The 12,262-nt window shown below is 35.9% G+C and overlaps 1 protein-coding gene across 3 annotated transcripts in view; it reads right to left on the bottom strand.

Moving 5' to 3' along the window:
* RNF13 (ring finger protein 13) overlaps positions 1–12,262 on the bottom strand; it is a 164,406-nt gene that overhangs the window by 65,412 nt on the left and 86,732 nt on the right. For all 3 annotated transcript variants that reach the window (XM_077765892.1, XM_077765891.1, XM_077765893.1), the window contains 2 exons: positions 8,770–8,860; positions 631–736 (listed from right to left, as the gene is read on the bottom strand). In XM_077765892.1, the coding sequence (XP_077622018.1) occupies positions 631–736; positions 8,770–8,860 (197 nt within the window). The remainder of the gene's footprint in view (positions 1–630; positions 737–8,769; positions 8,861–12,262) is intronic.

Below are 12,262 nucleotides of genomic sequence, written 5' to 3'. Positions count from 1 at the left end.
TGTGTCATTGCCCCTACACTTGAGCCCTCATACCATTCTTTATTTACATTTTAATATGAAAAATGTCAAAAATGGAGAAGAGTTGAAGAAATGTAATAATACCCATATATCCATTACCTAGATTCTATAAATAACATTGACCTGCACTTTTTATCACCTATCTATCCATCTATCTACCCCTCAATATTCCTCTTTTTCTCTTTTTTTTAATAGTGCACTTCAAAGTAAGTTGCAGATAATCAGTATATGTCCCCCAAAATACTTTAGCTTATAAATCACTACTCAAAGTTTAGTATTTTTTTCCCTTAGGTAAAATTTATATACAATGAAATGCACAAAATTTAAGTGACATGTGTGCAACCTAAACCTCTCTCAAGACCCAGAACATGACTTACCCTTGAGACGTTCCCTCATACCCTTGTCCGTAAATCCCTCACCCATCCCTAGCCCCTGGAGGGGCAATCACTGTTCTGATTCCTCCCACCCTCAGATTACCCTACCTTTTCCAGACCCAATCATATAAACGGACTCGTACAATATGTACTCTTTAATGTAAGGCTCCTCTACTCAATAGAATGTTTTTAGAATCATCCCTATTTTTAAAAATACATTTAACATTAATTTACCTACCATGAAAATGACGATCAAGATGAGACAGATGCCCACTATGATAAGGAAGGGGATTAGATAGTATTCCAGAGGAAGACTAAATTCTGGAACTAAGACAATGTGGCCCCTGAAAGAAAACAAAATAATAATTGAAAAATATTAAGGGGTGCCAAATTATAATGTTAATTAAAAACAAAGAAAAACATTTTTGAAAGGCATTTAGACATGACAATTCAATCCACTAGACACATTTTCTAATATATGATTTCCAATAATTTAAGAAATACTTTCTCCATCTTTCAGTTCATTTTACATATTTGCCAAAATAACTTGCCTCTACAATTAAGGAAGCTTTTAGGGGTGTCTGGGTGGCTTAGTTGGTTAAGCGTTCGACTTTCACTTAGGTCATGATCTCGCGGTTCGTGGGTTCGAGCCCCGCATCAGGCTATGTGCTGACTGCCCGCTCATAGCCTGGAGCCTGTTTCAGTCTGTGACTCCCTCTCTCTCTGACCCTCCCCTGCTCACGCTGTCTCTCTCTCTCTCTCCTAGAAATAAATAAAACATTTAAAAAAAAAAAAGGAAGCTTTTAGACTGGGTAGAGGAAATCAGCCAAATCAACCCATTACAGCATCTAAATATCTCAGCAGTACCAAACTTTACATCTCTTACATTGTTTTTTTCCTTCTTCTCCTCTTACATTAACAACTTCCTTATCTCATAGACTTTATTGAAAACTTCCTATATATGTGTAACCACACAAATGCAATCAATTCTAGAATTTTCTAGTAAGCACTGTGTTAGGATTCACAGACCTAGGTTCTAAATTACTTTCTTCTATATGCCTTATCAATGCTTGCCTGCTATACCTCAAACCACTTTAGTTTACTCTCAAGATATATTATGAGAATTTTTAAAGGCTCTACAATGGATAGAAGGTTTTAAGCATCTTAAAGCAATATACTCAATGGACATTCAAGACATTGCTTTTTCTTTTTCTTTTAAATTTTTTTTAATGTTTTATTTATTTTTGAGAAAGAGAATGCAAGCAGGAGAGGGGCAGAGAGGGAGGAAGACACAGAATCTGAAGCAGGTTCCAGGCTCTGAGATGTTAGCACAGAGCCTGATGTTGGGCTTGAACCCATGAACAGTGAGATCATGACCTGAGCCAAAGTCGGATGCTTAACTGACTGAGCCATCCTGGTGCCCTGAGATGCTGCTTTTTCTTAACCAAACTGCTAAAGGTGAAGGGTGGTAACAGCAATGGTACAGGGCAGGGAACTACAATAATCAGTCCTCTAGCTCTATTTCTATTTCTTCTGTCTCGGCTCCCACAGCTGAGCTGCAGACTCATCCCCCATGTCCTAATCCCAGATGAATTTGTATTTGAAGAAGATATTTAAACAGTGTTAATAAGTATTTTTACACTGCTTCTACATCCACCCCTAAATATAGTACACTCCATGAGCTCTGCAGCTAAGATTTGATCATCAAAGCAGAGTCCTAAGTAACCCAGGAAATCAGGTCCTATTCTCCTGTGCATGAGTTCCCAGGCTAATTTCAAACCAGATGGCTGGGCCTAAAGTTTATAACAATAATCTATCTAACTTCCCAATCCCTCTTGGAAATAATTGAAAATATATATATATATGGTTTCTATTTGGGGTGTTGGAAAGTTCTAAATTAAAATGTGATGATGGCTGCACAAGTGTAAATATACTAGAATCACTGAATTATATACTTTAAAATTGGTATATTTTATAGTGTATAAAATATGACTCCATAAAGCCATATAGATTTTTGTTTAAAAGCACAAACAAGCAAGAATAGCTGTAAAAAAAACATGAAAGAGAGGGGTGGGAATGGGGAAGGGCTAGCCGTTTAGATACCAATAATTATAAAACCCTGTAACAAAAACCAGACTGGTATTGGTGAGCCAAAGAGAACAAACAGAAAGTTCAGTTATGTATGGAAATATGGCAACATTTCAAACTGGGTGAAGGGACAAACATTTTAAGGCATAGTGTTGGGATAACTGGATGGTTATCTGACAAAAGATGTAACTGGTTCCATTACTCAAGGTTTACACAGAATAAATTACAAATAAGCCAGAGATTTAATGTTAAAAAAGGAACCATACAGTATAAATGTGGGTAAATTCCTCTGTGACCCAGAAGCAGGGGAAATTTTCCTAAGACCATCAGCCCACTGGAAAAGATTAATATATTTGATTGCATTTAAAAAATAACACCATAAATAAAATTAAAATGACAAAGTATTAAAAAATACTTGTAATATATAACAAACAAATGGTTACCATACCTAATTAATAAAGAGCTTCTAACAACAGAAAAGAAAATTACCAGCAAGCTACTAGGAAAAATGAGCTAAACAGTTCATTGAAAATGACATACCAATAGGTCTTATGCCTAAGAAAACATGCTCAGTTTGCTCATGGAAAGAAAATACAGACTAAATCTACAACAGGAAACCATTTCTTACCTAACTAGTAAAAATGGAAAAATCTGACAACATTCTTTGTTGGTGAGGCTGTGGGATAACAGACCTCATCTATTGCTGGTGCAACCTGGAGCGTGGAGCCTGTTTGGGATAGTCCTTCCCTCCCTTCCTCCCTCTCTTTCTGTCTCTCTCTCTGCGACTCCCCTGCTCATACTGTCTTTCAAAATAAATAAACAAACATTTAAAAAATAAACAAATAAATAAAATTGTTACTTTAAAAGGTAAGGATGGGACCAGGATGGACAGAGTGGATATTTAGAAGCTGACCTTCTCTGAATATACATTGTGTTTTGTGGATTTTGACTTTAAGTTTATACATAATTATAAAAATCACAATGCAAGTAAAAAGCAGTCCTTAAAATCTAAAAGCAACATGAATCAAGCAGACCTGTGTTTCTAGTTGATAGCATCAGCACACAGAATTATTTCACAAATTTTAAAAAATGGTAATTTGATTTTAGATCCTTATTATAACTGAAACAAAAAAAAAACACTGTTTAAACATGTTGGCAATTGTGTTGGCATTGTTCTGAGTCTGTTGTGTCTGTATTGTGCAATTTAAAAAGAAAACAATCATTTGGTGTCTCTGAGCACAGAAAAATAAAATATAGATGTAAGATCAGCAAAATACAGTAAAAATCTTATGGTCCTGAATTTAAGTTGGAAACAATACTGTGTGCTCATGATTTATTGTATCTTGAAAAACATATTCTACCTGAAACCCTTACCCTGTAAAACAAAAACAAAAACCAAAAAATAAAAAGCAAAAAGCTGGTATATTTCTTAGCTGCGTCCACTGAAAAGCCCTAGAAATAATGACAAACCAAGGGGCAATGATCAGCCCTCAGTCTCTAAATACCATATTCAATTAAAAGGAACCAGAACTCCTTGAAAAAACAGCTGGTTCCAAGTCAGGGAGAGGAAAAGAACAAGATGGGCCTTGAACATCTTGTCGTATAGAAAACAAGGAGCAATCCAAAGCCCCAGATTTACATCCAAAGAAATTAGGATTAAATTTGAAGAAGTCTGAAATGGGAGAATGTGAATGTCAATAAAGATCATAACCGCAGCTGCAGCATATTAAATGAGTTTTAACTCATGAGGTCATTATGATACTTTGAATACATATATAAAATCATCTTTGGAAGATGCTAGTAACCAAATCATTTAGAAGAATAGTAAATGAAGGGAAAGAATTGTTTATCCTAGATTTCTTTCCCCTTTTTTAAAGGTTTTTATTTTTAAATGTTTATTTATTTTCAGAGATAGAGAGAGAATGCGTGTGTGCATGGGAGGGGCACAGAGAGAGGGAGAGAGAGAATCCCAAGCAGGCTCTGCACCGTCAGTGGGGCCGGATCCCACAAACTGTGAGATCATGACCTGAACCAAAATCAAGAGTCAGACACTTAACTGCTTAACCAACTGAGCCAGCCAGGTGCCCTTATCCTAGCTTTCTTGAACAGACTATCTATCAAGGTAATCAAGTAATTGATAAGGTGCAAGCTCTCTTCATATAAGTATTTTAGCTAATAAAGGAAATTTAAGACATAAGAACCACTGCAATGTATGGACATTATTGGCATTCTGCCTCAAGCAAATACTTAAAAAAACAAAAAAGGAAATCTGATGGTTGGGAAAATATGAAGACTAAAATATGTATTGGTATTAATGTTTACCTTTTTTCAAAAAAACAGTAGAATATAATATCTTTTTATTTTTACTAATTTGAGAGGTAGGGGAGAGCATGTGAGTGGGGGGGGAAAGGGGCAGAAGGAGAGAGAGAGAGAATCTTAATCAGGCTCTATGCCCAGCACAGAGCTGGATGCAGGGGCTTAATCCCACAACCCTGGGATCATAATCTCAGCTGAAATCAATAGCCGAATGCTCAACTGAGTGAGCCACCCAGATGCCCCGATATTTTTATATGTAAAAATATATTCTAGTGATATATTTTGAGATATTTACAGTTGAGATGACAGGATGTCTGGGACTTGCTTCAAAAGAATCATGGTGCGGGGAAGAAAGAGATTGAAGGGGTGTCGTTGGAGGGTAGATAGTCAAAAAAATTGACCACAAGTTGACAATTTGAAACTGAACAATCAGATTCATTATACTCATCTCTCCACTTTTAAATATGCTTTGAGGTTTTCATAATAAAAAACAGAAGAAATAACAAGTGCTGGCAAGGACGTGGACAAAGGGGAACTCCTGTCCACTGTTGGTGGGAATGTAAATTGGTATGAAGACTGTGGAAAACAGTGTGGAGGTTCCTTGAAAAATTAAAAACAGAAATGCCACACAATCCAGTGATTCCACTACTGGGTATTTACCCAAAGAAAACAAAAATACTAACTCAAAAAGAAACATGCACCCCTATGTTTATTTCAGCATTATTTATAATACCCAAGATATGGAAGCAACCCAAGTGTCCATCAATAGGTGAATGGATTAAAAATTATGCGATATGTATGTGTGTATGTGTACATACATAGAAATACACAAACATACACACCCAATGGAATATTACTCAACTATTAAAAAAGAATAAAATCTTGCCATGTAACAACATGGATGGACCTAGAGGATATTATACTAAGTGAAGTCAGACAAAGAAAGACAAATACCAAAAGATTTCACTTACATGTTGAATTTAAAAAACAAAACAAACAAAAACACAGATTCATAAATACAGAAACTGGTGGCTGCCAGAGGGGAGGTGTGGATGGGGGTGGGTGAAATAGGTGAAGAGGATTAAGACAGCAAATTTCTAGTTATAAAATAAGTCCGGGGCGCCTGGGTGGCTTAGTCGGTTAAGCGTCCGACTTTCGCTTAGGTCATGATCTCACGGTTCGTGGGTTCGAGCCCCACGTCAGGCTCTNTCTCTCCTAGAAATAAATAAAAAATATTAAAAAAAAATAATAAAATAAAATGAGTCCTAAAGATAAAAAAGTACAGCACAGGGAATACAGCCAATAATGCTGTAATAACACTGTACAATCATAAATGGGGACTATACTTACTAGGTGAGCACTAAGTAATGAACAGAATTATCGAGTCACTATGTTGCACACCTAAAACTAATATAACATTGTATGTCAACTGTGCTTCAATAATAATTTTTTTTAAGTAGAATGAAATAATGAGTGGGTGGGTAGGTAGGTAGGTAGGTGGGCAAGCAGGCAGAAAGGTCAGCCGACAGGCAGAGGAGGGAGAGGTGTCTGTACACGTTTACAGTTCCTTATGCACAATTCTGAAACCTACAAAGCTTTAAAATATCATGTTGGCAGGGGTGCCTGGGTGGTCCAGTCGGTTAAACATCTGACTCTCTCTGCCCCTCCCCTGCTCATGCTCTCTTTCTCAAAATAAATAAATAAAAACTTAAAAAAAAATCATGTTGGCAATTCATCTACACTCAACCTGAATTGATAAAATACTCATGCACTCATTGCAGATATATATAATTTGTTTGATTATGGGATGCTGCCTCAAATTCTATTTGGAATGGTACTTAGCTTCTAAAACTCCCCCACAATACATCTGTCCCCACAAGTTAAGGGATTCTGTGGACTTGTGATACCATGGAACGGGTCTTAATATGAAGTAAATAAAGCATACTACAACATATTTTGTACTGTATGTTCTATTTTATAAGCACATCATTATTAATAAATGTGAGTATTCAAATATGGGAAAAGTTTAACAGTTTTTTAAAATGGTTTTTCACATTAAAAAAAATTTTTTTTAATGTTTTCATTTATTTTTGAGAGAGAGAGCATGAGCAGAGGAGAAGCCGAGAGAGAGAGAGAGACACAGAAACTGAAGCAGGCTCCAAGCTTTCAGCACAGAGCCTGATTTTGTGACCCAAAATCACAAACCATGAGATCATGACCTGAGCTGAACTTGGACACTTAACCAACTGAGCCACCCAGGCTCTCCAGTTTAACATTTTTTAAACAGTAGCTGCTGTTGTTAGAGAATAGCATCACAGGGACTTTCATTTTAATGCTTTGCATTTCTGAATTTTTCCATATTTTACTAGCACATATATTACTTTTTAAATTAAAAAGTCATGATTTTATAATTAAAACTAAAAAAGATTTAATACATATTAAAATATACATAATTTTTCTAAATGAGGGAAAAATATTCAAGTATTATTTTCCCCTCTACTAACTAAACAAATACGGCTGACAAAATAGCATCTTGCATAACTATCTTTTTTTTTTTTTTAAGTTTATTTACTTATTTTGAGAGCGTGCGAGCAGGGAAAGGACAGAGAGAAAGGGACTTAGTGCAGAGCCCGATGCGGGACTTGAACTCATGAACCATGAGATCACAACATAAACCAAAGTCGCTTAATGGACCAAGCCATCCAGGCACTCCCTGTATAACTATAATTAATACAACCTCCAAAATTATGTTCCTAACCTTCAAAAAGATGTCCTGAGTATATAACATGTGAGCAATATTTTAAATATCAAAACTGTGTAGGGAAAATGCCAAAAATTTCCAATAGCAAAACTTTCCCTCTTCTTTTTATGTATTTTCTAACTCAAATCTTGCTGGATTCCCCTCTTCCCCAAATAATCAGGATTGGATTTTATTCTGCCAGTTTTCTCTTTTGGAAAATGTAGAGATAAGAGATAATAACAACCTCTAGAGGGTTGTTGTGAAAATTAAATGGATAACAAATATAAAAAAGTCTTGCTTTCATGAGTGCGACACTCATTAAGTACTCAATGAACATTACTGCTTTTATCACTAATGTTACTATTGTTTCTCTTCATCAAAAGCCTGTTCCCGCCCACTATATGTTCCACAGAAGAAGCTCAAGTGCTAATTGTAATGCTTTCTATATTAGATGAAATACTGGGGCCTTAGTTTCAAAAGGCTATGTTACCCTGGTCGTAAGATTTGTGGTGGAAATTCCATACAAAAGTTTTTATTCCAAATGAAACTTTTTAAACTTGAAAACAAACTTCATGTCTTTATAAAAATCAAGTCAATATCACACTGTTTTGGACTGTGTTTATAAAATAACAAATCTCTTTTTAACAAAATAAAATACCTACAGAAAAGTGTCATATAAATATAAAATCACATGGTTTCTAAATACCAATGGTTTGATTCAAGATAAAAGGGAAAATTTTATCTTTTTAGCAACATGAGTACCTTAGGCTCTCTAGAGTGAGTATATTTTCAGTATGTAACAATGCACAGAAGAATTATTATAATAAAGTCTTATAATCATAATGACTTAAGAGAAAATTTAGCACAATAGAGTTCATTTTAAAACACAACCTTGGGGGGCGCCTGGGTGGCTTAGTCGGTTAAGCATCCGACTTTCGCTTAGGTCATGATCTCACAGTTTGTGGGTTCGAGCCCCGCGTCGGGCTCTGTGCTGACTGCCAGCTCAGAGCCTGGAGGCTGTTTCAGTCTGTGACTCCCTCTCTCTCTGACCCTCCCCTGCTTGCGCTGTCTCTCTCTCTCTGTCTCTCTCCTAGAAATAAATAAAACATTAAAAAAAAAAATTAAAAACAAAAACAAAAACAAAAACACAACCTTGGTTACAACTAGCATAGTTCTGCCCTAAGATAAAGGAGAATTTTATCTACATGATTATTTTTCATATCCATTACTTACCCTTTTTCATATGTGAATTCATCTTTCAGGGAATTAGCTGATGATTCCCCAATAAAGACAGATGGAATGTCAATTTTCTTTAGCACATCAACTGTATAAAATAATAATAAAATTATTCTTAAAAGCCCACATTCAGTTTACAATCAACTTTACATTCTTAACAATAGCAGCAAATCTAACTGGAAACAATTACAATAAATTCAAATTGGTTGATTTTCCTGATTGCAGATTTATACCATCATCAATTTCAGTGGTTGAGAAGTACTATTACATTTGCAACAACAAAAACTAACATTCTGCATACATATATTACCTTCTACATCAATAGTCCTAAGAAGATTGGGATAACCATTTTTAATATTTCCTTTTGATTTATTCCTCTTTAGACATAATCAACTCTTAGAAGAGGAAGAAACTATTTTAAGTTTTATTTCTACACATAAATTAATTCCTAAATGAAAAAGTAAAAAAGCTTTTTTTACATACCCATTCCCAGAAGAGGTATAAGCCAAAGAATGTAAGAAAAGACCACTTTACAAAAGTCTCAAAAATGACGCCACATATCTATTACATTCTAGAGTGAAGGGCTGACAGGAGTTGAGAAAGGGCATAAAATTGGAAATCTGGGTAAATTTCTACTTCCTCCTAAGCCTGAAGTTCATGGTAAAGCTTTGTTTTGTTTGGCATCTTAACAAACTGGATTCTTACACCTATATTACAAAACCAAAATCAAATGCCAACAAAAGAGAAGTTTGTAAAAATTACCCATTACTCAGGAAGATCCTGTTAAAGTTACAAAAGAAAAAGCAGCCTTATTTTTAGCTGTGAGTTAATTAACAAAAAAGGCTTTAAAGAAAGTCCATTTGTTTTCATTACATCTTCACAAAATATTCTACATTTTCTTAAAAACAACAACACATATTTGTTATTTATTTTAAAAAGTGGGATGGGGGGGATTAGGATACCAGAAGAAAACCAAACAACCATAATTCTTCCCACCCAAAGACAAAGGTTCTATTTGAAGTAATAAACAGTGCTTTAAGTTTCAACAAATACATTTTTCACTAGATTAGTGAAACTAATTAGTGAAACTAGATTAGTTTTACGCAAATATAATCATTCACTCCACGCATTCTCATTCTCATTCTCCCTCCCTCCCTCTCTCTCTCTCTTTCACATACACACACCTATATAAGCCCCAAGAGGGCAGGAACCAAAATGGTTGATAAAAGAATACTTAATCACTATTTTTATGTCAGTGGGATCATATAATAATAGAAAAAAGTATAAGCTTTTTACAATGATACACCTCAGATATCCTGTCATGTCAATAATTAATTTATTTGAGTTATCATATCTAAAGAGATGTAAAAAGCTCCTCATTTTAGTCAAAAGAAGGGGAGAAATGTTGTATGCAAATATGACTAGCCATCTTGGAGATTTTGCAACATTATCTACAGAAAACAAAACCAAACATGTTCTAGTTTACAAAATACTTTAAAAACCACTAAGTTTCAATTCTGATCCACAAAACAATTCTGAAGTGTACACTGCTGATAGTATTATCATGATATCATAGACAAATGATAATTTAAATGGCCAGCCCCAACTTCTCCAGATTCATATATCCAACTGCCTGTTCAATATCTCCATTTGATTGGCTAACAGGTGTTTCAAACAATGTTTCTCAAACCCAACTCTCAAAGTCTCTTTCCTTTCAATCAGCTCTACTCCTACCCAGTCCTTCTCATCTCATAAACAGCATTTGGTATTCACCTAGTTTCTCGTGCTGAGCATCTTGGAATCATTCCTTACTCCTCCCCTTCCTTATTCCTTTTATCAAATCCTGTCAACTTCAAAATGTATCCACAATTCTATCACCTCTTATCAGTTACTGCTAATTCTCCAGATCACCATCGCCTCTGGCAACATCCTGACTTGTCTCTTCCTAGGCACTCCTGTCCACCTTCCACCTTCAATCTGTTCTCCAAAGAGCAGCCAAAGTGTGATCCTTTTAAAATAAAAGACCAGGGGCTGGGTAGCTCAGTAGATTAAGTGTCCAATTTAGGTTCAGGTCATGATCTCATGGCCAGTGAGCCTGCGTCGGCCTCCGTTCTGTAGTTGGTGTTTTCCCATCACATTCTGCCACCTCCTAACAATGACAAATGTATTGCCTCACTGAGTGAACCCATCCTATGTCCTAGCTGAAATAAAAACAAAGTCCTTGTGAGAATGTCTGTAGCAAGGGGCTCTTAAAATTCCCTTTAGTTTCTAGATACTAGAATGTCTGCTCTTAGGAGAACGTGTGCAATATTCTTTGTGGCTATAGACTAAGCCTTTAAAAGGGGTATAGCTACATGTCCCCCTACCCTTTTTTTTTTTTAATGTTTACTTATTTTTGAGAGACAGAAACAAAGCACAAGTTGGGGAGGAGCAAAAAGAGAGAGAGGGAGAGACACAGAATCTGAAGCAGGCTCCAGGCTCTGAGCTGTCAGCACAGAGCCCAACGTGGGGATTGAACCCACAAACGGTGAGATTGTGACCTAAGCCGAAGTTGGATGCTTAACCAACTAAGCCACCCAGGTGTCCCAGTACATGTCCCTTTTAATGAATCCATGCTTTCCTTTCCTCTACTAACTTAACAGCAAAGATGAAAGTGGTAAATAGGTCTTTGCAACATTTGGGTTTGGATATATGAAATATCCAAAACACACATACGCAAGGATAGAGCAAAGTATCACAGAAATAATCCAAGCAATAAAGTAAGTCAAGGACCAAAATTCTGACCAATCTTTGGTATATAATAGCTCAGGTGGAACATTTCCATGGCAACAGCAGGATTACACGGTTATGTGCTACTTTTAACATTTAGCACATTTTCCTTAGGGACTGACATGATTACCACAAAAAAGTTTATGGTATTACAAAGGCAAAACAGGTGTTAGAGGGAACAGGCACTTCCCTACTTCCAAAATTTTTATTGAAAACATGTAAAGGGCACCTGGGTGGCTCAGTTAGTTGAGCATCTTACTTTGGCTCAGATCATGATCTCATGGTTCCTGAGTGTGAACCTGATGTTGGGCTCTGTGCTGACAGCTCAGAGACTAGAGCCTGTTCCGGATTCTTTCTTTCTCTCTCTCTCTCTCTCTCTCTCTATTTCTCTCTCTGCCCCTCCCTGGCTTGTACTGTCTCTCTCTCAAAAATAAATAAAACATTAAAAACATTTAAATAAAATTAAAAAAAACATGTAAAAAGACTAAATAGTTTACAAATACTGATCTTTTTAACCCAAATAAGACCTTGAACACGTCTTGAGGACTGATTAACACTGGGCTCAGGATTTCAGCAAAACACACAAAGAATAAGTAACTTGCTCAAAGCTATACAGCTAATACAAATGAAAGCTTCACAGTGTGAATTTAAATTCACACCTACTTCTGGAGTATTTATGCTTTCCATTTTGTTAGCAACGGATACAGGTAACAAAAGCTAC

Source organism: Crocuta crocuta, unplaced genomic scaffold (assembly GCF_008692635.1).
Source record: "Crocuta crocuta isolate KB4526 unplaced genomic scaffold, BGI_CrCroc_1.0 scaffold54, whole genome shotgun sequence".
Taxonomy (NCBI): Eukaryota; Metazoa; Chordata; class Mammalia; order Carnivora; family Hyaenidae; genus Crocuta; species Crocuta crocuta.
This window is presented reverse-complemented; position numbering and strand designations above follow the sequence as displayed.